General features: G+C 38.6%; 2 protein-coding genes across 9 annotated transcripts in view; both read left to right on the forward strand.

Annotated features, from left to right (window-relative positions):
• Positions 1–21,589, forward strand: part of LOC107223392 (ankyrin repeat domain-containing protein 50) — an 82,136-nt gene extending 60,547 nt beyond the window's left edge. For 2 of the 8 annotated variants that reach the window (XM_046739225.1, XM_046739229.1), the window contains 15 exons: positions 10,282–12,532; positions 13,310–13,483; positions 13,731–13,964; positions 14,790–15,101; positions 15,235–15,556; positions 15,691–15,937; positions 16,127–16,310; positions 16,460–16,676; positions 16,855–17,046; positions 17,114–17,361; positions 17,505–18,043; positions 18,143–18,320; positions 18,566–18,747; positions 18,893–19,716; positions 19,811–21,589. In XM_046739225.1, coding sequence (XP_046595181.1) covers positions 10,919–12,532; positions 13,310–13,483; positions 13,731–13,964; positions 14,790–15,101; positions 15,235–15,556; positions 15,691–15,937; positions 16,127–16,310; positions 16,460–16,676; positions 16,855–17,046; positions 17,114–17,361; positions 17,505–18,043; positions 18,143–18,314 — 4,455 coding nt within the window. In that variant the 5' untranslated portion in view covers positions 10,282–10,918 and the 3' untranslated portion in view covers positions 18,315–18,320; positions 18,566–18,747; positions 18,893–19,716; positions 19,811–21,589. The remainder of the gene's footprint in view (positions 1–10,281; positions 12,533–13,309; positions 13,484–13,730; positions 13,965–14,789; positions 15,102–15,234; positions 15,557–15,690; positions 15,938–16,126; positions 16,311–16,459; positions 16,677–16,854; positions 17,047–17,113; positions 17,362–17,504; positions 18,044–18,142; positions 18,321–18,565; positions 18,748–18,892; positions 19,717–19,810) is intronic. The other 6 variants (XM_046739228.1, XM_046739227.1, XM_046739230.1 and 3 more) reach the window with 6 other exon arrangements.
• An 82-nt stretch (positions 21,590–21,671) lies between these two features.
• On the forward strand, positions 21,672–26,353 carry LOC107223382 (excitatory amino acid transporter 3). The gene is made up of 9 exons (XM_015663046.2): positions 21,672–23,775; positions 23,899–24,076; positions 24,364–24,406; positions 24,868–24,907; positions 24,987–25,170; positions 25,274–25,507; positions 25,642–25,833; positions 25,915–26,049; positions 26,181–26,353. Exons 1-9 carry the CDS (start codon positions 23,535–23,537, stop codon positions 26,335–26,337), a joined length of 1,404 nt encoding a protein of 467 aa, XP_015518532.2. The 5' UTR covers positions 21,672–23,534; the 3' UTR covers positions 26,338–26,353.
• Positions 26,354–26,369: the final 16 nt, after the last annotated feature.

Raw genomic sequence — 26,369 nt, forward strand, 5'->3', positions numbered from 1 at the left:
ACGCGCGCGTATGTTTTAAAATCGTCGATAATTTAAAAAGATGATATATATATATATATATATATATATGCAAGTATTCAAATGAGACGATTAATTGATACGACGACGAGGGAGAAAAAAAAAAAGAAATTAAAAAAAAACTTGACGGTCAATTCAAATCGATCAAGTATTATTTATTTGCCATATTAATCACCGAGTTTTATTGCACAGACGCACATGTGCCGCGCGTTCGTTATACACGCACACTTGCCACTTTTGATCGTATTAATTCCTGACAGCGGTTCGCTGTACCCCGCAACATCGCTAATTGGTACTCGTAATCAGTTGTCTCAACGATATAGATTGTAGCAAATTAGTTTGCTGCTGCAGCGGCCGGTTTTGTGCATACAATGCATCCGCACGAGACGCACATGTTCGTTACACGCGTCAATTTGTCGTTTCCCCTTATATATGCATATGTATATACAGACGATTAGAGGCAAAGAACAATAATGAAATGTGATTGATGAATAAAATAATAACTGTAGACTCGTCAATTCTCGCGTCTTACTATATAAATTTATATTGTGTACAATGCCACTCGTTGTGCTGGATTATTAAGCCTTGACGAGCAAGACTGCTCTGCTGGGCGACTTTGCTTGTAGTAATTGGATTAGCCTAAGTCTGGTTATTAGTGTGCCGTACTTGAAACGCCTGCTTGCGTAACGTTCTTTTTACAAACGTACGTCGAGGTATCTTGGGGAGAAAAAAAAAAAAAAATACCAATATATAGCGTTAAATCGACGGATGGATCGAATTATACGAACGAATGGTGAAAGGATAATTTATACGTATATACCTGTATATCTACATGTTATGTACAAAGAGAATCTCGAAAGGCTGCATGCGAGTATCGCGTGGTGTAATAAAAATTCTCTCATCGCATATTTATGGTAGGAATGGTCAATTTGATTTGAAATTAATTGCAGCTGTTCATTAATCTTGCTCAGCTTAAGCCGAAGCGTGCAGCGGTAATCGTCGCGTGTAAACTTTACACGTACCTTGCGATGCTCCAGAGAGTCGCGTTCTTTGCAGCTTTTCAAGCTATTCAGGCGCCACTCCGTTCGCACCTAATAAATTCTTTCCTTAAGCTCATTAATCGCAATTAAACACGAGCGTCTCATTCACGCATTGTCAGTCGGCCGCTAAAGCGAATGACTCACGTTTCAAGTGTTTCCGTTTAATACGTCTAAGCGCACGTTTATCGTTTGACGCGAAATTTATTCGCACAATACGTGCATTTTACCGTGTCATTTGATCATATGCGTCCATCTTTACGTTACTTGGGTATAATGTACATATGAATGTAGATCATGATTACCGATAATTTCTTCTTCAGACTTTCATTCTTAATTATTATCAATTAGCGCATCTGCACCCTGACCAATTTCAATTCACGCTACACGATCGTCTATACACTTATTCGTGGTTGAGAAATAATTATTCGCCTCCCGTTCGCAAATTGCACGTAATGCAAACCGCGTGGTTTTTCCCGTTAAATTTCTCCTCTTTCTTTATCCCTAGATTAACGATAATTTTTTTTTTCTTTTTTTTACTAGTTTTATCTCATCTTACTCACCCGAAACCATTACCGCTGCAATCACTCGAGTCGAACGACTAAATACTTGGCCTTCGTACTTCACCTGCATTGCGGATAGACGTGCCCCCTGCATTCCGCAGCTCCCGTGGCTTCTCCGATACGTATAGTTTAAATCGCTGCTGCAGCGGTGCTGCTTTTTTTTTCTCGTTTTCGCCTCGTTCTTTTCTATTTTCAAATGGGCGCAGCGTGTCTCGACGGAAACCCGTCTCGCGTACGGTTATAGATCGAAACCATCGTTTATATTCCCGAATTGCATTCGCTTCTCCCCCCCCCCCACCCAAAAAAAAGTCTCCAAGAATGGCCCCGACTATCGTGAGAAGTAGAATAACTAGTTCTGGGATAAACGGTTGATAAGGATCTGCTAACTTTCGGAAAGGCGTGAGCGATCGATCTATTTTTGTTGGTGATTTTTCACATGCAGCGATAAATAAATTTTAGCAAAAGTTCCGACAACAACGAGAAGACAAAGTGTCGTTTTACGTATACCTACATTTACGGACGGAGTGGAGCTACGCCTTTCAAAGTCACATTTCCTTACGTACTACGTCGTGAAACAGCGTAGTTATACGTATAGGTATAATATACATATATCATTATACAAATGCATGCATTTTAGTTTTCCGCGTGTCTTTGTCAACGTCTTTATCATACCATATGACATTCACACCGGCGAGCCAAACTCTTTACCTTCCTTAGAATTCTGCGAGTAGGTACGTACATCCACTTCCAGCTGCCACCTTCTCAAATCCTTAACAACTTTCATTCAGCTAGCGCTTTATTGTAGGACTAGTTCGTTAAAATTTCACGCCGCGACGCCGCTGCGTGTATAACGAATGCATGAAAACAACAAAACGTCATAGGATCAACTCATTTTTCCTGTGCGGATGACTGCGATGTATAATTCTATAACAGCGTGATTCATTTTTCATCTTCAGTGTCGAATCTGAGTAACGTATGTATGGTATATGAGCGTTAGAGAGTTTTGCAGATTCGACGGTGCGCCAAATCGAGAGTCGTTTAAAATTCGGTCGCATATGAATTTGACGAAGTAATCTATGCGATTAATCTTAACACCGGATCGAACTGTCAAGTCAAGCCGTTGGATTGCGACAACCTCTGGCCAAAACATCATCTCGACAAATTGAAATACGTAGGAACGGTTCGCGTGAAAGGATCAAAAGACACGTGACCCCCGGAGTAAATTAGGTGGTGGTTCCCCTATCCGTACGCACACCAAAGAGGATAAATTAGCCTACAGTTGACGTAGTAAGAAGCGTAAGTTTGGTCGTGTTCGGGGGATTAAATTCGGTGGCGAAAAAAAGGTTCCTCATTGCCTAAACCTTACGATCAGCGGGTGTGAAGGTTCACTATTCGATCAAGTAACGGTGCCGAGCTGACAGGAGGAACCGACAATCGATTCGAGGAGCGAGACGACGCGAACGAATCTAACAGTCTTTAAGACCTTTATAACGGATCGAGGGATCAGGCAGACATGCAGTGAGATCGTGTCTCTCGTTTCTTTCCTATGCGTCTGGTCCTTACATACGACCAGAGGCGGTTGCGAGATTTATCAACGATTACGGGGATTAATCACGGACCGGTATTATTACGATATTACTTCTTATCCGCGTCGTGGATACGAGGCGCTACAAGATCGTTCGCACTGCACCGTTAACTCCTTATCTGTGGGAAGAAATTTACCAGAGATATCTTTCGTCATCCGAGGTTCGTTTTTCTACGGACACCTTTATTGGCAATCAAGAAAACCGCTCTCTATATCTCACAGGGTCGCAATGTTTGTCCGTTGTATCATCGACTGGTTTACATACCACGATACGTCGACCGTAAAAAGTGTCGCGATATGATATCGATGGCTCATCGTTAGTGGAGTAGGTACGGAGGTCGGTCAAAGGTCGAATAAAGGTTGACCTTCGTCTAACGGTAAATAACATTTTTCTCACCCGACGTCACCGGCAGCGGTGGCAAAGGACGAATTATGAACCTGCGTTAAGCCAAGGAGAAACGGAACTTTTGGTTCCATTGCACGAAGTTAAGGAAAGGGGGTTCAAAGGGGTTTACAGGGCATCTCTTCTTTAACGCGAAGGCCCCAGCAGCACTTCCGTTTTCCCATATTTCCGCAATCAAGTACAGTTATTCCAGATTTTGCCGTCAATGGAAATTTAACCTGCGATTGGACAAGTTTCAGTCCATCGCGTTTCGATTATCTTCCGGAAGAATAGATTTTACAGAAACAAATAAATCGTCACTTTGCAGTGAAATTATAATTCTATTATCATCGTCGTGTTACAAGTACAATAATTGGGCTGTACTTTTTTCTAAATATCTTTAATGCGAAAGATGCTTCGACGGCATTTTCACTGGTGAACATAACGCATGAAAGATGATAAAATTCTTATCTGAAGAAACAGGTATAGAGATCGCGAATTTCATTATTTATACAACGGAATAATTTTGCTGAAATAATGTTACCTGACTCGTTCTATTCTTATACGCATCCGGCATCAATCATTGGTCATCGGTAGTACGTACGTTACGTGGAGCCTGACAAATAGAAAAAAGAAGGAAAGAAAGAAATCAAAAGACCTTGCGCTAAATTGGAATGGTCAGTATTTCAATATACCTTGAGTGATTCCTTACAGGCGAAATGTTTATGACCCATACACGACGAATGTATTGAAATTGAAACTGCGAACAAAATTTATTCGCAAGCGGTCAACTGTTCACGCGAGTGGAGAAAATGTATTTATAAAATAAAGATGCGTAGCGTGTAAATGGCGTAGTCGTAGGCGATGATCGTGTAGGATATAAAACTACACAACGAGGCAGAGAGACACGCTGCTCTGCTGCAGCCTCCTCCTCGCCTGCCAATTGCACTGAAACAGACTGGCTGATCCGGCTATAAGACGCCATCTTTGTCTCATGATCGTAAAACATATGCGAAAAGAACCCGCAACGCTGGTCGTTCTCTTCTTGCAGCTTGGAGGAGATTTTATCCCCTACGCGGAATAATATTCCCGCCGATGTCGCAAAGTCTATAGTCGTTGGACGACGGAGTTATTCTTGCTTATGCCCTTTCCGTCGGAACTCTTTCAGATACTACTACGTATGTAAAGTTTATCCAAACTTGGAAAGAATGTAATTGTTAAAAATTCACGCGTTATGCAAAATTTATCATTCATTGTATGCGTGTAACACGTTTTATGGATTTTATCTTTAGTCGTTATTATGGTTACAAAAAAGTAGACATTCTTTGGATATTCGTGCATAACATTATACCGATATGTATGTATGGTACGCCATACTGGCAGAGTCTGTGGCTGCGATTAACGTTTGTGGAAAAATAACAACGATACTTGAACCGTAATCACTGCACAGCCTACGTCTTCATTTGCCATAGATTTCTTTTTTCTTCTCTTCTTATTTCACATCCGTGCCGTTATAAATTACTGAGAATATATAGGTATATATATATATCAAAGGTTGTTTTTGCACGCATTCTAGAGAACGCGCCCGGCGTCTGCAAAACAGTTTGTTTGTGGCTCAGCAATCGGTTTATACTCGTTCGCTAGCTTATTCGCCAGCTGTAGATGCTGCGCATTTATATTCGTGTGTATAATACGGTATGTTAGAAGCTACGAAAGCAAGGAAGAAATCGTATTATAGTGAGATATATGTGAACAAAAAATCTGCAGGAAGCAAGAAAATTTCCCCTGTGACTAGAGATCACGCGATTCTACAGGATCGTTTTATTTTTTCTATTTTTTTTTTGTTTTTTATTTTTTTATTTTCTTTTTTTATTTTTCTTTTTTTTATCATCTTTTCTCTCACACTTTCTCTGGTTCACGGTTACACGCTAAAAACCAGAAGGATAAGTCGCGGTGTAAGATAATCGCGTGTAAAGCGTCGAAAACACTTTTTTGTCCGTTGTACACTTTGCGTTCGGTTGCACGCTGGGATGATTGTCACTTGACATATTTTCAGCGTTTCGATATTATCGGTCAAACCTAATTTTCGAAAGTCAGATATTCCGCCATGAATTTATCGGCTTAGATATCAGTCGCAAACGAAGTACGAACAACGATTGCCCCGCATAGATATATGTATGTATAGTTCAATCGAATGGGATTGTGTTTGACAAACGTCGAGTCGGCTCGCTGTGCCTCCGCAGTCACTTCCTTTTCTCCCTTCAGTTTCTGGGCTTCCCTTTCTTATCACACCGCGGTATCGTTAGGCTTGTCATTGTCATTGTTATCGTTATTGCCTCCCCCTCCGGTCTTCTCTTCCTGTCGTTATTTCCTATTGTTGCCCAGTTTTCGCGATCCATTCTGCTTTCACGTCGGACGTGGCTGCGGCTATATGAGGTGATATATACCTACGTACATACATACATACATACATACATACATACATACATACGTATATACAGAGCACGCACCTCGGTAGAAAAGTAACTCAATCTTCTGTACGGTCGGCACCGGATACCTACACGTGTTTCCTCGCATCCGTTTTTTTTTTTTTTTTTTTTACCACCCCACCGTCTTTCTTTCTACTCATCTCATCCCTTGTCCAGGTCGTGATTAGAGCGGAAGCGTGACGACTAAAGGGGTTACAATTAAGCTTCGCTACGAATTAACTCCGACTCCGCCATTTCATCTCCGAGCAAATTCCGTGCTCCACTGTACACACAAAAGGGTTTTCTCTGCACACCTAAAGGTAATTGCGATCGATGAAAAAAAAAAAAAAAAACAAACAAAAGTAACGAACCAGAAGCTTTTCGGCGATGAAAACTATACGAATATGCCGAATCGGTGACAAAGTTTTTCCGAGTGAAATTCGGTTTATGCTGCATCCCGCTCAAAAATTAATCACACCGTACCCAGTAGCCGTGGACTTTCTTCCTCCAGGCTCCGGAAACTCGCTAATTGACAATTATTTACTCTTTTGTTTTCACTACCAAAGTTATCCGGGAATCTCGTTCCCCCTTGAAGTAGGGGGGAGGGGGGCTAACCAACGACGTCAATTCACCAAACGACGACTGGGATTAACCATCCTCTGCCTCCTCTTGCCACCGATTTATTTCCAAGTCGAACACTCACGAAAGCAAAGGGCACACCCCCGGTTAACGAAACGATCAGATAAACGACCCAGAAGCTAATAAAATACAGCCAGCCTATTTTTTTTTTTTTTATTTCGTCTCCACTGACGGACGTGGCGCGGATTCACAGCATATTTATCTGTACGAACGGTTCTTATCGTGATTTATTTCAACTCACCGCCATTGGTCATTACAGTATGTTAAATATTATTACCTACAGCGGAGTAGGCTGTACAAAGACGTGTGTATAGGTGAAGAAATACGTTCTGCGAAAATGCAGTGAGAAGCATATAATATGAAAATTGAAACAATTTTTAGATAAATTACGTTTTAATCTCTACGAAAAATTTGAGCCACGTTAATTTTGTGAAAAAAAAATGTCTACGAGGCTGAAGTTAGCAGCCAAACATTCTAGTCTTCATTCGCATTAGGTAGTGAAGTCTGAAAATCAAAATTTTGTGAAATACCTTGAACCTTCAATACTTTTATGGAATTATGATGATAAAACTGAACTTCGTTTTAAGTTATACACGCTCAACACGTTTGTTTGCCAAATCTGGCTTCTAGTTTCAGATTTATAAACTGTCTCCGATTGCCGGATCGCTAGCAAAAATCAAGAAACTCGGTTAATTCTGACGCTGACAATGAGTATAGGTTACATTTCTGATCCATCCTAATTTCTGGCACTTTATTTAGTAGAAATTGAAAGACACGCTTACGGACGCATCCTGTAGAAATACGTATATATCTACCCTGGTGAAAAGCTTGCGAAGAAAATTGGCAGAGTCATTCTTGTTCGAGGTTCGCGAGACTCGAAGGCAGATTATAGGCGCTTGTCGAGGAGCAATCTGACCCGAGGCTTGTGCTGACCTGCTTCAAACAGGAATAAGTTGTTGCGCCGCTGGCCAACCTGCCAAATATGGTGACCAGTAACGCGTATGACTACTGGGTGCCACTGCCACTGCAGCGTTTCGCGTTTAAACGAGCAAATGGAAACCGATGTATGCTCGTCGTAGGAGCAGACAAACCGAGGCTTGAGTTTGCGCACCTTGCGTAACGAATTCGTCCTTCGTTTAGTCCTTTCGCTCGACGGGAGGATTGGAAAACCGCGATGACCGTACGGCTCGGTGTCCCCGTCGCTTGTACGACTCCAATTAATCCGGATTTACCTCAAAAGGTATAAATTTTCCAACTTGGATTTAACTACCGACGAGCGTAAGCCCCGCGTACCTACTTCTCGTTTAACAGACGGAAATCGCCGAGTTGAACTTACTCTGCAATTAGGCAGTTTTCAATTTTACACCGTAAAAGCCGACCAATTTACCAGCGAAATTAATTATGGCAGATAATGAGAATTGGAATTGTGAGTAAGAACGGAATATTCAACGATAAAGCGTATCTTATACTCGCAGCGCAAGTTTCGGAGTCACCTTTGGTAGTTGATTATACGCAATTTTAAACCTTATCCAAACGTCGCGCAACTCTGTTAAAGTCTACGACGCCTCAATTTGCTTTTCACCGACTCCGCGGTGCGTAGGATTCGGAGCTTGTACGATGCTTTGTTAAACTTTAAATTCACTTTGAAACCAATGGCGGTTGTCAGGCACGTCGTGTCGGTTCGCCATTTCATCTTGTCGGAATTTCTTGTGTTCCGGATTACTGAAGCACCGTCACAAACACCATTTCAGATCAATTTGCGGGAAAATTGAGCTCTGTCAGAAATTCGTGAACTTGCAGATAGAGAAGAGGAACAAAAAGAGTATTTTTGTATCCCTCCCACATCCTCGTCTACACTCTCGCAGATTTGCTTGGAACAAAGGTTTTCACGTCGGTTGATTAATTAACTCGTTTGTGAACTGTGACGCTGGTATAATAAGGTGTAAATATATGAAATATACTTCGGAAGGCGAGACGGATTAACAGCAATTCCCACGAGAAAATATATCCAGTGGAGATGCGGAAGCATATACGAAGCTCGGAATATTGTCGAGGAGAAACAAGCCCTCGTTAAAGTCATTAGGGAAATCTGTTGAGTGCCTCCCGTGCGGCGGCACAATGTTCGTGTGAATTTCTTATATCATATGGAATACCCACGTTTAAGCAGAAAATATGAAAGTCTGTTCCGTATCATATTAACGATCGTGTTTTCTGCTTTTTCATTTTTTTTTTTAACTGTAAATTGTATATAATACGTAGATGGACATTAATGTCTCGAGTTTCTTCTATCAACCGCTCTCATTCTTTTCCTTGAAACGAAAACGCAACCGTTAAATTTATGTTCGAATTCAACACGTTTATACGCGCGTTAAAGATGAAAGATGACTTTTGTAATTTCGCAAAGTTTTTTCTCCGAGATAAACGAGAAATTACACTTCCCTATGTTTGAAAATATATAGCGCGAAAATTAGGTATGGTAGGTGGATATTACAAGCGAAGGTAAGAAGAAAAAAGATTCAAACTTTTTTACAACGAGGCAAAAACTTGCGGATATTTTTTTTTCCTTCGTCTTTTTTACTTTCATTTTACAAGTTCACGGCGGTATGGAATATTAATACAGAAAAGTTAAATCCTTTGCAAATTTTGAAAACATCATCCCTCCGTACATGTGATCTGAATTACCGTTTATCCAATCATCAAACCATTGTTTGCGAAAACGCGAAAGTATAATTTTCCGTCGCTCGACGTTGCATCCTAGCTTGTTTAAATTATTACTTTAACTGCTAATATTATGCTCGTGAAAATTAACTCATACAACCCTTGATCGTTCTTCGCAAGATCACACATCGTTCGCACCTACGTAATTCAATTAGACTCAATCTGATCCATGGCGGTAACAATAGGGCGCAAAACAATGTGGCAGAATGGAAGATCCATCGGTTTGTTCCAACTACTTGTTAATAAGAGATTATTCTCCGGTAAAAGCGCAGACGCAGTTTATCTGAATCTTCGCCGCTCGATTGGGGAACTGATTTACCTATGTCACCCTCCGACACCCGTCACGTCAAACAAAAGTCATATTCTTACTGTTCGATGGAAATCGTGTATGTTGCCAAGGCGTTGCTACATGCCTAGCCTCGCAATTTTCAAAGACACCGTCTGTCTCTACCGACTTCCGAAGTAACCGAGACTGGAACTCAATTTTATCATACAGAACTCATCAATAGTTGTATACAGTACCAAGAGCACGCTGTGTAGACTGTGTAAATCGAATGTTCGGGAAATGTTCTCGTAATTCCATCTGAAGAGCTATGCGACTGCTGTCTTGCGATCAGAAATTGAAAAAAGTAATTGTACGTTTGAGAAAAGTCACATCCCATTCAAATCGCAGGTACTCCAAATCCCAGATCCTTAACTCTGAACGATATCGATTTTTCCCCCTCAAATTATCCAGTAGACTCCTTTTCCTTTTACGCATAAGTACTTATAGGGCGTGTTCGTACTTGCGGAGGCGATAAGTTGCCATATCCATCAAGCAACCAGATCTACAACTCCCTGCGTTGAAGTTCCACTTAATCTTCTGTTTCAGTCAGGATGCAGGGGCGTCGATCACAGAAGTGTCCCAAGTCGAGGCGATGACTTGTCCGGATGGAGACCGACGAAGGTGCGGAGCCCCCTGGGGCTTGGATCAACTTCCTGTTTCCTGCCAACATGTTAACGGACCGACGAGACGCGCCACTTGAATCCTAACTTAAACTTAAAGTTCAGCATCGATTCGCCCTCGAACACGTGTCCCAGCGAATTGATTTAAACGGGACGAACCCAGATGACCTACTTCTGGTGCATGGCCGACGAAATTTCCTCAAATTCATTTATTTCCGGCGGAATCGAACCGTGAAACGAATTCGATCGAAATTGTCGACGTACCAACGTCACTTCAAAGGATAACTGAAAACTGGTTTTGCTTCAGACGGTGATTAAAAAGGGATAAAGAAAAAAATATACGTACGAGTTGATTCCAGAGATCACTTACTATACATTACATCGATATGTAATACATCGTCAAACTACGAGTTGTATTTTTAAAGGATCGGAGAAGTGATCGGTTTCTCAGTGTCACCACAAGCGAATAATTACTTTTCAAAGAAAAGTTTCTGAAATTTCAGCGAGTATCAATATTTGCCAATATTACATCTAAAACCATTGAAACTAATTCCCCCCGAAAAATGGCGGCTCCGGTGATCGAAAAGAAGCGTTTCTTCTGTCGAGAATGGGCCTTCATGAAGTTGTCACACTGCTTGGAGCAACGACCGGCCTCGAAGACATGCGGTGCTCTGATCGTCGGCGGTCCCGGAAGCGGAAAAACCGCACTCTGTGCAGAATTGGCGTGGCCATCGTCCGGTGCCGGCGCCCGTCACCAACGAGCGCTAAACAGAAGGCTCTTGGCCAGACATTTTTGCCAAGCGAGAAGCGAGGCGTCTCTGTCGCCGGCACAGTTCGTCAGATCGTTGGTAGCCCAGCTGTTGCAAGCCAGCACCGACGGCATCCACCTGTCGTCGCCCGCCTCGCCTACTCCCAGTACTGGAACAACGTCACTCACGTCAAGAGAAGCCGTCGCAGAATCGTACGCCGACAAGCTGCGTACAGACTCTGAAATCCAGGCGGCTCTACAGCCAGACGTTTTGGACCGCGACCCCGACGACGCCTTGAAGAAGGCTCTGCTCTTTCCTCTGCTGGAGGTCGAACCGCCAAAAAACTGCCTCTTTTTACTCGTCGACTCGATCGACGAAGGACAAGTACTGAATCCTCCCCAAACCGGGACTAGAGACTCGAGACAGGAAGGCGACAATGTCAGCAGGACGATAGCCGAACTACTCGCTAACCATCATCATTTATTTCCTCAATGGCTACTTCTTGTTTGCACAGCGAGACGACAGAGCAAGACAATCTCGCGGATGTTCACGGGATTTAGAAAAATCAGTCTTGATGATCTGAGAAAGTCGCAGGTCGTCAGGGACGTACAGCAATACATTCTGGCGAGACTCGATCAGGAGGATGCCCTGCGGCAACATATCTCCAGGGACACGGCGGAGATGCTTAATCAATTGCACATAAAGAGTAACGGCTGTTTTCTTTACTTGGAAAAAGTTTTGGACGGCGTGGCCGAGAACTTTATCGTGCTACGGGAAGTTCGCGAAATCCCGGGAACACTCAACGGTCTTTATCTCTGGCTGTGTCAACGTTTGTTTAGCAGAAAACAATTCGCCAAGGTTCAGCCTCTCTTAAATGTGATTCTGGCTGCTAAATTGCCAGTCACTCAAGAGATTTTGTACAAGTGCGTTTGGACCGCAAACACCTCGATCACAATAGAAGACTTCAATCGACGGCTACACCTTCTTCGACGTGTTATTTCGGTTTCCAGAGCCGGTGCATTGATGCTTTTTCACCATAGCTTTGCCGAGTGGCTTTTAGACGTGAAACACTGCACCCAAAAGTACTTGTGCTCAGCTCCCGAAGGCCACGCAATGCTCTCAGCTTACTACACTCTGCGTGGTCCGGAGTTAAACTCCGACGAGATTTGCGTCCTTGGACAGCATCTTCAACGCTCCATGACAAATCTCAACGCAACAACCTGTACATTAGACGCTCACACGCTTCAAGTTTTATGGATGATCGGCAGTAGTGCACCGATTGAAAATTGTTACTTGGACAGCTCTGATTGCATCCTCTGGCCAAGGCAGGACACGAAATTGTTAAGATTACTCGTTGATGCCGGAGCTAAACCTTCGGAAAAAATCATTGAAGAAGATACGATCAGGGACGTCGTTTCTACTAGTCAGGTGAGTCCTCGAACTTCGTTGTTCGAATTCGTTACGTATTTACGTACAGTTGACAACCCAATTTGAAATATACGTAATTCCGGTCTTCTCCGAGTCTATAGTACAATTTAGCCACTTACTAGTCATGCATCCTGGGGTCCACTCACACAAACGTATCCGATACACAGATAGCATCGAAACAATTGCAGTATGCATCGCTAATCTTCGTTCGCGATAAGATATATGGTAGGCTTAATCATTCTTCACTCTTGTCGTGTTTTGACTATCGAGCAGTTGTCTACGTAAAATGTGGTCAGTACTGTCCTGCAAGTACACTTTCTAAAGATCTTCGGACTGATTAGTGAAACAAAACTAAAAGTATCGCTCATTCTTCGATTTCATAAGTGTACTGAAATCACAAAAACTCTTCAGGGTTTATTCACCACAATGAAAGTGATGAGTTATACTACAGCAGTATCATGTGTAAGTTCTTATTACTGAATAAGACCTTGGACTCACTATTTAACACCGTGTGAGACTTATTAGTCATCGACCAAAAGTTTTATCCAACTCAATGGACAAGAATGTGCATCGTAACAGTGGCTAGTTTACGTTAGAAATTCAATGCGAGTCAGTCATTTTTGAAACAGGATTGCAGACTTTGTACTTTAACGTGTAGTTCAAGTCATCTCCTAAATCAGGACGAAAGTTTTTAAGCTAGATATTGGTGTGTTCATTGAAACGCGGAAAATGGATCTTAAAATTGAATTATCTTATTACTGTTTGGAATCGAAAAAGGTCTCGCAGGACGTTAGTCCAATGGAAGAATCTCTGGGTGAACCGTTGACCGAACTCCTTGGGGAGAGCGGGGATATCAACCAAGCAGATTCCAGTGGCCGTACCGTTTTACACACCCTAGCAGCTGATGGCAATGCGTCTCTTCTGGAACTGGCTCTTGCTGCTTGTCCACAGGTAACGATAATGTTTCTTAATTTCCTAACGACAATCATCGACTAAAGGCGTAGAACCGTATAAGAGATTGAATTCAATGCACATGCCTGTTTGTCCACACGTCAGCATCGGATCCGTCCGTCGCTCTTCCTTTACATTCGAAACACACCTACTTGAGTAATTTGGAATCACCTCGTTTTGATACCCGATCTTGTAATTGACGGTATTCTTGATGGAGTTGTGCGATAAGTTTTTAATATTCTCACAGGCCAAGCTCGAAGCTACAGATCGACACGGTCAGACACCTCTGAACCTTGCAGCAAGACATGGCTACGCTGATGTAGTGAGAGTTTTACTTGCAGCTGGAGCTAGCGCTGATCATGCGGACTGTGATGGCTGGACCGCCCTGAGGGCAGCCGCCTGGGGCGGGCATACCCAGGTACAACTACAGCCATGTCACTCCTCGCACATCCTCAACAGTGTTAAAAGTACCCCCGATGTAGTTAGTGTTGGTTTATTTTATTTCGTTTTTATTATTGTGGTTAATTTTTTTGTTATTTTTCTAATCACCTGACTAAACCTATTTGGTACCGGGTATTGGGTACGGAGCTCATTTTTGTCCCAACTGCGGCTGAATTCAAAATTGTGGAGATTCAAATTTCAGCTGCGTATTTATCACGAACGTGCATTTTACAAACTAATAAACCGTTATACTGTTCGAATACTCTTAGGATGGTTCCAAAAAATAATTTTACCAGTGGTAAAAGCAAGGGTTTGTTTTTTACACTTCCTTTCCAATTTAAGTCTGATAAGCATTGCGAAATAAAACTGAATCGGTACAAAGTAATATGGTTTGTAGGTGCGCATGGATTCTAATTGGTATTTCCGCAATTAACGTACGACAAGTTTAATAAATAGTTGAACTAGAATTAAGATGATTATTAATCATTTTCATGCCTGCTACGTACATGCTTGTATTGACAGCTTATTGTTTATTGAAGCTTACGAATTATAACAAACCTGCATTAACATTCACACTAATGCTATTCATGTGTACGTACCAGATTATATAGATATATTTTCTAAGTTCATTAATTTTTTTAGTTCCTTTCTTCATATGCCTACAGATAATAATAAAAAATTATTTATGGTAATCGGATAATGATCAATTAATCATGATAAATTATGAAATGCATAATCAATCGGCAAGATATAGAAATAGTTGACAGTCTGTCAATCGTGTCTGTTGTGTTTTTTTTTCTATCTCCATACCTACCTGTTATTTCATGAAGCAAATTTCAAACAATCAAAATTCTCATTGACGCAGGTTGTCGAGCAGCTTCTAGACCGAGGGGCAATGGTAGATTGTGCAGATTGGGATCAGCGCACGGCTCTCCGAGCAGCTGCTTGGGGTGGTCATGAAGATATCGTCAAAGCCCTATTGCAGCATGGTGCTGATGTTAATAGAACGGATGACGAAGGCAGAACCGCCTTAATCGCAGCTGCTTACATGGGTCACAGTGAAATAGTTGAACACCTCCTTGACTTTGGTGCTGAGATTAATCATGCAGATAGCGATGGTAGAACAGCGCTCAGCGTTGCAGCCCTTTGTGTTCCAGCCAACCACGGTTATGCCAAGGTATCTAAACTTAGGATTTACCATCCGTCCAATCGAAGGTTATGAAGGAATAATCTATAGTTTCCAATTCACTTGATTTGTCATTTTCACGCAATTTTGTGACTCAGATTGTTATGTAATCGTCTAATTTTAGGTAGTAACGATACTCTTAGAGCGTGGTGCTGCGGTAGATCATCAGGATAAGGATGGCATGACCCCTTTACTAGTTGCCGCTTTCGAGGGTCACAGAGATGTTTGTGAACTACTTCTGGAATATGAAGCAGACGTAGATCACTGTGATGCGACAGGACGAACACCGCTTTGGGCAGCTGCGAGCATGGGACATGGATCAGTTGTAGCATTGCTGTTGTTTTGGGGCTGCTATGTCGACAGCATAGACAATGAAGGAAGGACAGTACTCAGTGTTGCTGCAGCTCAAGGTGGCACCGACGTAGTTAAACAGCTCCTTGATCGAGGTATCTACCGTCATTGTAATTTGAATGATTTGCTACACCTGTAGTTGGATCATTAGCAACATCTTCGTATATAGATAAGGTGAACTGTCTGTAGCATTAGATGAAAGGTTGTAAAGTTTTATCACTTCTACCAGGCTTGGATGAGCAACATAGAGACAATTCCGGGTGGACACCGTTACACTATGCTGCTTTTGAAGGACATGTCGATGTCTGTGAGGCATTGTTGGAAGCTGGAGCCAAGGTCGACGAAACTGACAATGATGGCAAAGGTGCGCTAATGTTAGCAGCGCAAGAAGGACACAGCGCTCTGGTAGAAAGATTGCTACAACATCACGGTGCTCCAATAGATCAACATGCACATGACGGAAAGACTGCTTTGAGGTATTGCGATAGTAAATTTTCCGATCTATCTCTTCGATGTCGATTAATCAGTTTGAAGAAATGAAATTCCAAAAATTCCATTGTAAAATATAATAATTTGATTTAGTAACAAATGCATTGAAAATTTTTAAATAAAACTTCTAAACGTCCTTGACAGCCTAAACATCTTCAACTCTTCTATACTTACAGATTAGCTGCACTAGAAGGCCACTATGATACAGTTAGAGTATTACTAGCTCACAGTGCTGACGTTAATGCTAAAGATGCTGATGGAAGAAGTACTCTCTATATTCTTGCATTGGAAAACAGATTAGCTATGGCTAGGTTTTTATTGGAACATGCGCATGCCGATGTTGAAAGTAGAGATTCTGAGGTGAATATTATTCTAAATAATTATTTAGTTCGTATCCATCACATATTTTAACTCAACTGTACAATACGTTCTCATGTATGATATATCGTCCTACCTGTTTGAGTTATCTGCAAAAACTAATAACTGCAATCTCGTGCTTTCTTTTACAGGGAAGGACTCCATTACACGTGAGTGCATGGCAAGGTCATGTGGAGATGGTGGCTTTGCTACTAACTGAAGGCGGAGCTGGAGTTAATGCATGTGACAACGAAAGGCGAACTCCCTTACATTCTGCAGCATGGCAAGGCCATGCAGCTATTGTCAGACTTCTTCTGGAGCATGGGGCAACACCTGATCATACCTGTAATCAAGGTGCAACTGCATTAGGTCTGTCTGCTTTTATTATTATAATCTTTTTCTAAACTGTTTCAATTCCAAACTGATGCTAGCCAATATGGATTCGTTACAATGTAACCAAATATAGAGATCGCCAAAAGAAGCGTTAAAATCTTATAACTGTTCATAACAATGATATCTTTCTGTAATTGAAATATGAATCTCGTAGGTATTGCTGCGCAAGAGGGTCACGAACATTGTGTCAGAGCGCTTCTAAATCATGGCGCTGATCCAAACCATTCGGATCATTGTGGACGAAATGCTATTAAAGTAGCTGCAAAGAGTGGACATGACACAGTTGTTAGACTGCTAGAAGAACATACGGCGAGTCAAAAGAATTTGAGACCAGGAGTTAATGGAGGTCAGTAACGCTATATTATGGCAAAATTCTTTATTGGATTTATGTGACATAAGGTTGTTTTTTCCAGGTGGAAGCAGCAGTGCCACTTCAGTCACATCGAACTCCACTGCTGAAACTAAGCCATCATCAGCTATTCTCAATCCGTTATCTACCCAGTATAGCCCTGCAGAATCACCTGATTCAACCAAGAGAAGAAGTTGTGTATCACTTGGTAACAACTCAAGTAACAGCAAATCGAGTAGTAATTTAACGGGCAGTACCAAGAGTGATCAAGGAAAGTTTAGTCAGAACTCAATGGTCAACCAGGTAATTAAAGTAGGTAGCCAATCACCTCATAATTTTTATTTAATGTACGTTATTTGAATGAAATAATTATTTCTCACAAATCATCCACTGTATTACTTATTCCACATACCAATAATCTAGCCTGCGTTACCCTTGAATATTTCTTCTTGCAGGCTCCGTTATCTTTTACTCAACAACTACAGCAGTGCTCTAGAGGAGCGAAAAGTCGTCCTTTAAGTAAACTATTGTCTCCGTTGAAAAGCGAGCCACAAAGTCCTATCTACGCATCTCCGCCACATTCTCCGTTAAGCGACAGTTTGATCCCATATTCACCAACTAATACGAGCCCACCCAGTGCACAAACTGCAGCGAGTGTGATACAAAGTCAATTAGGTGTATCTTTGTTGACGGCTAATCAAAGTATACAATATAAAGCTCAAGGGGGAATGTACAATCACGCAACCGCGATTTATGAGCCAATAAATATAAAAACTGAAATTATTGATAGAAACGACGGTACAAAGCCGTTTGACTTGACCAATGAAATGTTGGGCTTAAGCATTGGTAAAGATAAGAAAAATGGACATGACGAAAAACGAAATTCCGCAGATACTCATTTCACACGGGACACACACATGAGAATAATATTAGGTAATAGCGGTGCGGGAGTCGGTAGAAATGTCAAACACATACCGGAAAATACTCCTGGAAGGTGAGCTCCAACACCTTTGGAATGTCAACATGTATTTCTTTCCACGTATAGCTGGCACACTATTCTGATTAAACATTAACGTTCCCTTTCATTTTCTAGCGGCAGTAATCCGAAACCAAAACGTAATGGGCTTGTATCAAACCCGGCTATGAGGCTAGTTGCAGGTGTAAGAAATGGTATTGAAAATGCTACGAATAGAAACAAACCCATTACTACAAGAGTCAATGGATTTCAGTGGAAGGCGGAGACACGGAAAGAAACTCCATTATAGGAGCAGGTAGAGTTTTGCGGGAAGCTTATTTCTAATTTTTTTTATTTACTGTATGTATTAGGGGCTGCTTTAAAGTTTCCAGAATTAATATATTCTTTGCATTAAATTTTTTAAGTAATTTTGCATCAACTTGCTAGATACGTGCATTTGCCAGATTTGGTAACTTAGAGACACAAAATTCATGTATTCTGTGCAAAGAGTGGCAAAAATTCGCACATTTCCAAACAACAATCTTTTCTGCCAATTTCCAGTGGACAGTCATCCCTCATCCACACTGTAGCCTTAGCTTCCTCGCAGTCAGGAATTATACGTGAAGTTGTCTACAGATTTTCAAGAAGCACAAGGCATGGCATAAAAACAGTACCCGGCCAAAACATGCAGACAGCTTGGGAAAAATTTTGAAAGTTGAAGCAATAGTGTGCTTTAATTATCCGTAAGTTTCACAGTACCCCAGAAAATTACAAATGTTTATTCAAAAACCATTCTGGATGCTTTTGAGATGCCTCTATTCAACAACAATATTATAATTTTTTTAATTTCTTCAATTCAGAGAACAATAGGTAATTTTTTCTTTCCAGGCTTTTCAATTTGTGATGCCGCAACCGGGCATCACAAATCGGTACCACACCTGGAGAACATTTATCAGCAAAAAGCGAAAGTCGTTGAATAAATTCTTCTCCTTTTATTTGAGCAAAATCAAATTGTCTCAAATAAAAAGTGATGAAAATAACACGAGATGAAAAGAATAAATGGCAAATAAATATTGAGCAAATATTACCTAATACATAATACCAAATATTAAATTGCATAAGTAATTACGTATATAAAGTTAAGAAATATAATCTTACGTAAAAAAAAACTTTGTATAAAGGTAATGGTAATGAAATTCTGTACTGATCTCACTAATACTACATATTGATATCTACTAATTATATTTTGAAGAGGATAAAGAACAAACTCAAATTATATATGAAATATTGCAAAACTTTTCTTACAAACACGGGACACATCGTGAATAAATATTCGACAATTTGAAGGAAATTTGAGAATAATAAGAACCGTGAAAGAAACGAAAAAATTCTCAGCAATCAATCTTCCTGATGGAATGATTACGATGTTACGATGCAAAAGCTGCTTGAAATACGTAAAATTATGGCCTAACTCCGACACGGAACTGAGCCTATATGTAAATAAGTACAAGTTATTTATGCATTGTGCACAAAAATCGATCGTATCTATTATTACGTCACGCTGTATGTGCAATTAGAAGTAGATCAACCGAACAACTAAATTGAGAAATTTCTATTGTATAACTGTATGCACCAACGGAGAGAAAATAACACCTGAAAAATATTGAGTTGTCTATCACTGAATGGGAATGCATCTGGAGTTTTTATGCAACGTAAGTCATGCTTCACATTTTTTATTTCAGATACTTAGCTAAATACATTATTATTATTATATTACATGTCATAACAGAATTTTGGAATTTTAAGACATCACATTAGAAAAGTTTTGCTGTGCCAATCATCTCTGTACTAAACTCAACTGGCCCTTTACAGTTCAATCTACAACCACTCTATTCTGCCTTATAGATGCTCTGATCGCGATGTCTCAACGCTGGACACTCCGCTAACTTGCTTCACATTCCACCTGAAACTAATTATGTAATCCAATTGAAATACGCGAAATAGATACTGAACCTACTTTTTACGGGAGCTAACCAAAGATTACCAACAAGATTAAGAGATTAAACGAAAAAAGCATTTAATGAATGACCCCCGAAGTAAGAAATTTTTTTTGTTAACTATCAATTATTTTTTTTACTGTTTAAGAAAAAACTCCATCTTGCCTTCATTTATAAATAAATTTAAAAAGCCTTGCGGATTGAAGATGATGAATGAAACGGAAAAATTATTGGAGAATTGAACAAAGTTTGCCTACTTGCGAATTAATCATTATTAACTTTAACAATAACGCAATAAAATTATAAACAACCTTTAGATTAACATTATATATAAATATTTCTACATTACTGTCGTAATATTAAACGTCAATTCTTTCGTGTATTAGAATCTACTCTTATATTATACCCCATAAATTGGCATCCAACAAACAGGACTTTAGATCCGTGAAATCTAATAAAACTCTATTATGTAATACTGAAAAATTGCCTGAAATTAATGTCGATTTTAATACTTTCTGAATCGTAGCAATTCTCGGATCCTGCAATTTGCAAAGGATTTCTATTTTCAGAATTTAGACCCAACGCATATGTCCCATGGAACTATACATATAGAAAAATATTCCATTGCTATTGATTATATGTAAAAAATTAATTTAATAATCAATAGTACTTGAGTACATGATAATTATCGATCTGGCAAGGTTTGTACTGTTTAGAATTTAGTAGTTGTAGCTATGACATTGACATAATTTCATGGAATTGAGTTTTTATATGATCCGTACTTATAAAACCCTTACTCAGTAGTAAACATAGGTAAATTTCGTTTGCCATCAACAAGACTCAAAGTCTATGTTTGAACGGAAAAAATAATGATACGTAAAACTTTCTTCTATAAGGTTTAGAAAAATATTTTGAATGTTTAGAATATGATTTAATATCAAGAAAGTGTAAATCCAAGGCCTACATGTAATAACGAATATATATTGTATTTAATTTTTCGTAATCACATGGCAAACGATTTAATTTAGAATTAGTAAATAGAGTATTTAATATCTACTGACCGTTTCTATCGTATGTTGAGTATAGCTTTAATTACGTATAAATGTTGGTTCATGCTAATTTTAACTAAACGGGATGTTAATAAAAGTTAGCATGTACAACAAATAACTTCTGTGTGATTTTTTTTAGGTCAAGAAATGTGATTTAAATGATGCTAAATTGAGAGAGTAAAAATTTTTAGAAACGAGTTACTAAGAAGAAAATAGTATAATTAGTAAAAACCATTGTTAGCAAAGTTTAAAGTAGTTTAATAACTATTATTATGATTACTAATATTGTAAATAACTAACTAAATTATTATTAAAAGTGGTGTTCGGTTTAGCGCACCCTGTAATATGAAAATAGTAAACGGAAAATAAAACCTTGTGTTAAACTGAAAATTTGTGTTCATATAACAAACTGTAAATCGTAAATATTATCTTCAGATGAATACAACAACAGTGTTTCCGAAAGTGAAAGAATGTATTATAAAGTAAATGATAGTGATCTTCCTCACATTGTATAAATAAAAATCATTGTGCTGTTTAAATTTACTTTACCAATAATCGTGGATATATCGTTCGATATATTCAACAATTAATTGATAATATACAATAAGTAAAAGAATTATCTATTAAAAAATTGAACGTATGATGCACTAAGATTTTTTTTTACTAAATAATCATCGAATTCGTATTTGGTTCAACTCCTATCTGAAAAAATACCATGACTTAATTTTGGTAAAAAGAAATGACATATTCTTCAAGAACACATCGTTGAAATTGGGGCATTTATTCAATTGTGACTCCTACGCATAATACCTATAAAACTTATCACGCAGATTTAATGTACCAAGCTTCTGTGCTAACAAGAAAGAACCTTACGGTGTTTAACTTCAATTGCAATGAAACTGCAGGTTTGTGGGGAAGATCAAAATATTGAAGATACGTTTTTGGATACAAATTGATATTGCATTTCACTTAAATTGTTGTCTCGCTTCTTTCTAACTGTTGATGTATTGAAGAATACTTAGAATTCAAATAATTCTACTGAATAGCTTACACACAACCATGAAATCAGATATATTTAAAAAATAGAGCTCCATAAATATTCCTCTTAACACATAAATATGCCAAGATATGGATGGGTGATGGAGTGTATGTGCAGTGAATAATTTTTGAATTGTTACTTTATACAGTGACATAACAGTACATAGATACTTTGTGACCAAATATCTCACATTCAAGATACATGTAAATTGGTGAAAATCACATCAAAGACTCATATCTATCTTATCTGAGTTTAAAGAGGAATTTTAAAGAATTTATATCTTTGTAAGTTTGTAAAATTATGAAATAATTTTCTTACAACTAACGATTAGACATATGCATCCCACTTGATGATGAATTTTAATTTTAATACAATTTACGTTTTTCGCTTGATCAAATTGCATACATCTAAAAATTTAAAAACTTGGTCAGTTTCTGTAGTGGATGTTTAAAATGACTTATGAAATGAGAAAGCATCATTGCCGCAGTGTCAGAAAATGCAGCTAATAATAAAAAAAATTGTAGGTGGTTCTAGTACTTTCACCGCTACATACATTTTGTCGTTAATCAATTAACAATTTAATTTTATCACCATGTTTTGGTGGTTAAATTAAAAACTGAGACGGAAATTTTTCCCATTTAAATGAATCTTCTTTGCCGCCATTAATTTTTTTTATCTTATTTTTCACTAAACAATGTATTACATTGATCAATATTGATATTATTAGGTACAACAAAAGGTGCTATGTATCGCTCATTCGCATATTAACAACTGTTATTCAGTTCGTGCTCTGACAGTACTCATCATTCAAGACGAGTCTGAAACCCGAAGTAGTCAATTTCAAGCTTACATATTACTTATTTTTATCCCCTATACAGACTTGTGAATATAATATAATAATTAAATTCAGGATAGTTTCAGCGAATTTCATCCTCACAAGTATGATCAATCCTTTGCTTTGAATACTATTTTGTGTTGTGTCCCTAATTCTTTGAAAGATTCAAGATGTATTGCAGGAGTGTTTACCAAATTCACCTATGGAAGTAGGTAGTAAATGATGTAAAACAACTTGGTGCTTTGTGTGTTTGAAATCAGTGTACTTTAAGCCGATAGTATTGTTTGCAGAATTATGAAATTGTCTGCGGTGACTGAAAAAGCCTTGCAAAATCATTTATGGTCTGACTAGATTGTGTTTCGCGATATTATTGTACGCAGTGCACAGTTGAACAACTTATATTTTACAAAACGGTCAAGGTTTGATCAAGCTCTCCCATTTATATTCGAAACCAATTAATTTTTTTCGATTGTACAATGGTTGCACACTCGCAATATTAACTAAAAAGTGATGTGATATAAAAAAAAATTAACAACATCTCGACAAAAATTTGCTTCGAAGTGCATTGAAAATACAAAATACGAGTGTCAAAACACATAGAAGTGAAAAGATGACGATCGCTAAATCATGTTTTTCTAAAAATTGGTTAACAATAGTAACTTTGGTCAGCATTTTAATAGGTGTGGGTATCGGATTGAGTTTAAAAAATTTCACCAGACAACCATGGTCAGAACGAGAAATTATGTATTTCCAATTTCCTGGAGAGTTATTCCTTAGAATGGTGAACTGTTTAATTTTACCATTAATTGTAACAAGCATTGTTAGTGCTAGTTGCAATTTGAGTAATTCAGGTAATTTTTATATTTATTCTATCTGGGAATGAACATTCTTACCAATAATATTCATGGTCCATCTCATGACCCAATTAAGATTACATAGAAATTTCTGGTCAATTCAATAAATACATATTATAGGAAGCATTGGAATCAATGCGCTCTACTACTATACAGTGACAACCACATTGGGAATAGCTCTAAGCCTGACACTTGTGGAAACTATACGACCTGGCGAATGGCAAAACGATAAGAATGTAACATTTACAGAATCTATGAGGAACTTTCTCACAACAGATACTCTACTGGATCTACTTAGGTAAATAATTATGCTCTAATAATTTTTATAAAAAAGCTGTTTATATTATTCAGCTGAAATTCGTAAATATTATTTCAGTGACCGAGTTGATCACATCTGTATAGAATTTTTGATCAATTAGATTTGAATCTATACATATTACTCGTATATAGCTACAGTCGCATGTGATCTCATTTGTGAAAAGTCTTGATTACATTCTGAGACTAGAATTTCTTGTTATTGGCATAAGAATAGTCATTAATATTAATAATAACAATAATGTTGTGCTTTTTATTTTTATTTTTCAGAAATTTTTTCCCGGACAATTTAATAAAAGCATGCCTGGCACAAGTAAGAAGCTCTTTTGTATTTTGCAGCTAATGTGACACAATTAACTACAATTCCCATCAAAATTTGATTCAAACCAGATCTTTAAGATTTATCTTAGTTGCCTACAAAGTTGCGAAGCAGTGATTTACGTAACAAAGTGAGATAAAAAATATAATATCACTGTTGACATCAGTATAAAGTAACTGGTTTATTCAAAAATATTGTTATATCCATGTCAAGATCTTTCATACCTTTGTATTTATTTCAACGATTATTTTGGTCATTACTTTTGTACAGTATTCATCATTATCGAAACAGACTAAGTTTTAAGATGCAGATGTACATGACTAAAAAAGCGGCTGAATTTTGCAAAATCATGGTCAATGCAAAAAGATTAAAAAATGAAATCTATACACTCTACAATACCATTAAATGAACAAAAATGCATGAGTTATACCATAATTATGTATCTCTTTTTTTAGTATCGCACTGTTTTGAAGGAACCTGAGAATGATACCACAGGTTCGTATTAATTTTCTGTACACATGTACAAAAATGGTATCAATGTAAGTAACGACATGTATACACATGTGTTAAACAGTGCCTATTTCTGAGTGGGTTGTTGAGAGCGAGTACACAGATGGAACCAACGTACTGGGATTAGTATCTTTCAGCTTGATACTTGGACTTGCTTTAGGAAAAATGGGGTCAAAAGGAAAGCCAGTATTAGATTTTTTTCAAACACTTTCCGAGGCCTCAATGATTATTATGAACTGGGTTGTAATGTAAGTTGTGAGAAAAGTAAAATGTAAAAAAATTCTGCAGGAGTTTCAAATTGAGAACGTATTCGAATGGGTGCATAAAATAAGTTTTTCAAATATATTTCAGGATAGCTCCAATCGCAGTGGTTTTCCTGATCCCAGGAAAAATTCTGAGCATAGAAGACTTCAAAGTAATGATTGCTCGATTGGGTATTTACGTTATGACGGTCTTTATTGGTCTAATTTTCCATGGCTTTGTTACTTTGCCACTGATTTATTTCGCGTGTACAAGAAAATCCCCGTACAAGATTATTTTAAAAATTGGACCAGCGATTGTTACTGCGTGTGGAACTTCATCGAGGTACTTATCAATTCCTCTGTTTCGAACGTCAAATATTGGATCAGCACACGTCACCTTCGCTTCACCTGTGGCAAACATGTTTACGTGTATCATAATCCAAGGTTCTGAAGCTTACTCGTGACTTATTGTTTCAGTACTGCCACTGTGCCAACTACAATTCAATGCCTTGACAGGATAGGGATTGATCAAAAAGTCTCCAGATTTGTTGCCCCAATTGGCGCTACGATAAATATGGATGGTATTGCACTTTACGAAGCACTTGGAGCAATCTTTATTATACAACTGAGAGGATTAAATTTTTCACTAGCCAGAATAATAGCAATCAGGTCAGAACTATATTCCTTATTGCCTATTTACAACCATCCTATAATTTTCTAATATTTTTCTAATAAGTGCTTTCCACTTAGTGTAACGTGCACAATATCATGCATTGGTGCAGCTGGTTTACCGAACGGTGGCTACGTAATGCTAGTGGTGGTATTAAATTCGGTTGGAGTACCAGCTGAGGATGTGATGCTGATCATTGCTATCGATTGTCTAGTGTAATTGTCATTACAGTACTACCGTTATCTCTTACCAAAATTGTTTCTGCTCTCAGCTACGAATCACTCAGTTTAGGTCCTTATATCATGATAAATTCTCTCTAAAATAAAGTTGAAATATGAAATTTCAGAGATCGTTTCCGGACAGCTATCAATATTATTGGAGATGCACTGTGTGCAGGAATTATCTCACACTATAGAAAGGACACTGTGGATCATGTCGATTTACAGGATGCAGCATCTACACTCTTAGGTGTTAAGGATGTAGAAAAAAATACCAAGGATTAAAAATCATTACAAATAGCGTTATGAATTATTTC

Source organism: Neodiprion lecontei, chromosome 4, assembly GCF_021901455.1.
Source record: "Neodiprion lecontei isolate iyNeoLeco1 chromosome 4, iyNeoLeco1.1, whole genome shotgun sequence".
In the NCBI taxonomy this organism is placed as follows: Eukaryota; Metazoa; Arthropoda; class Insecta; order Hymenoptera; family Diprionidae; genus Neodiprion; species Neodiprion lecontei.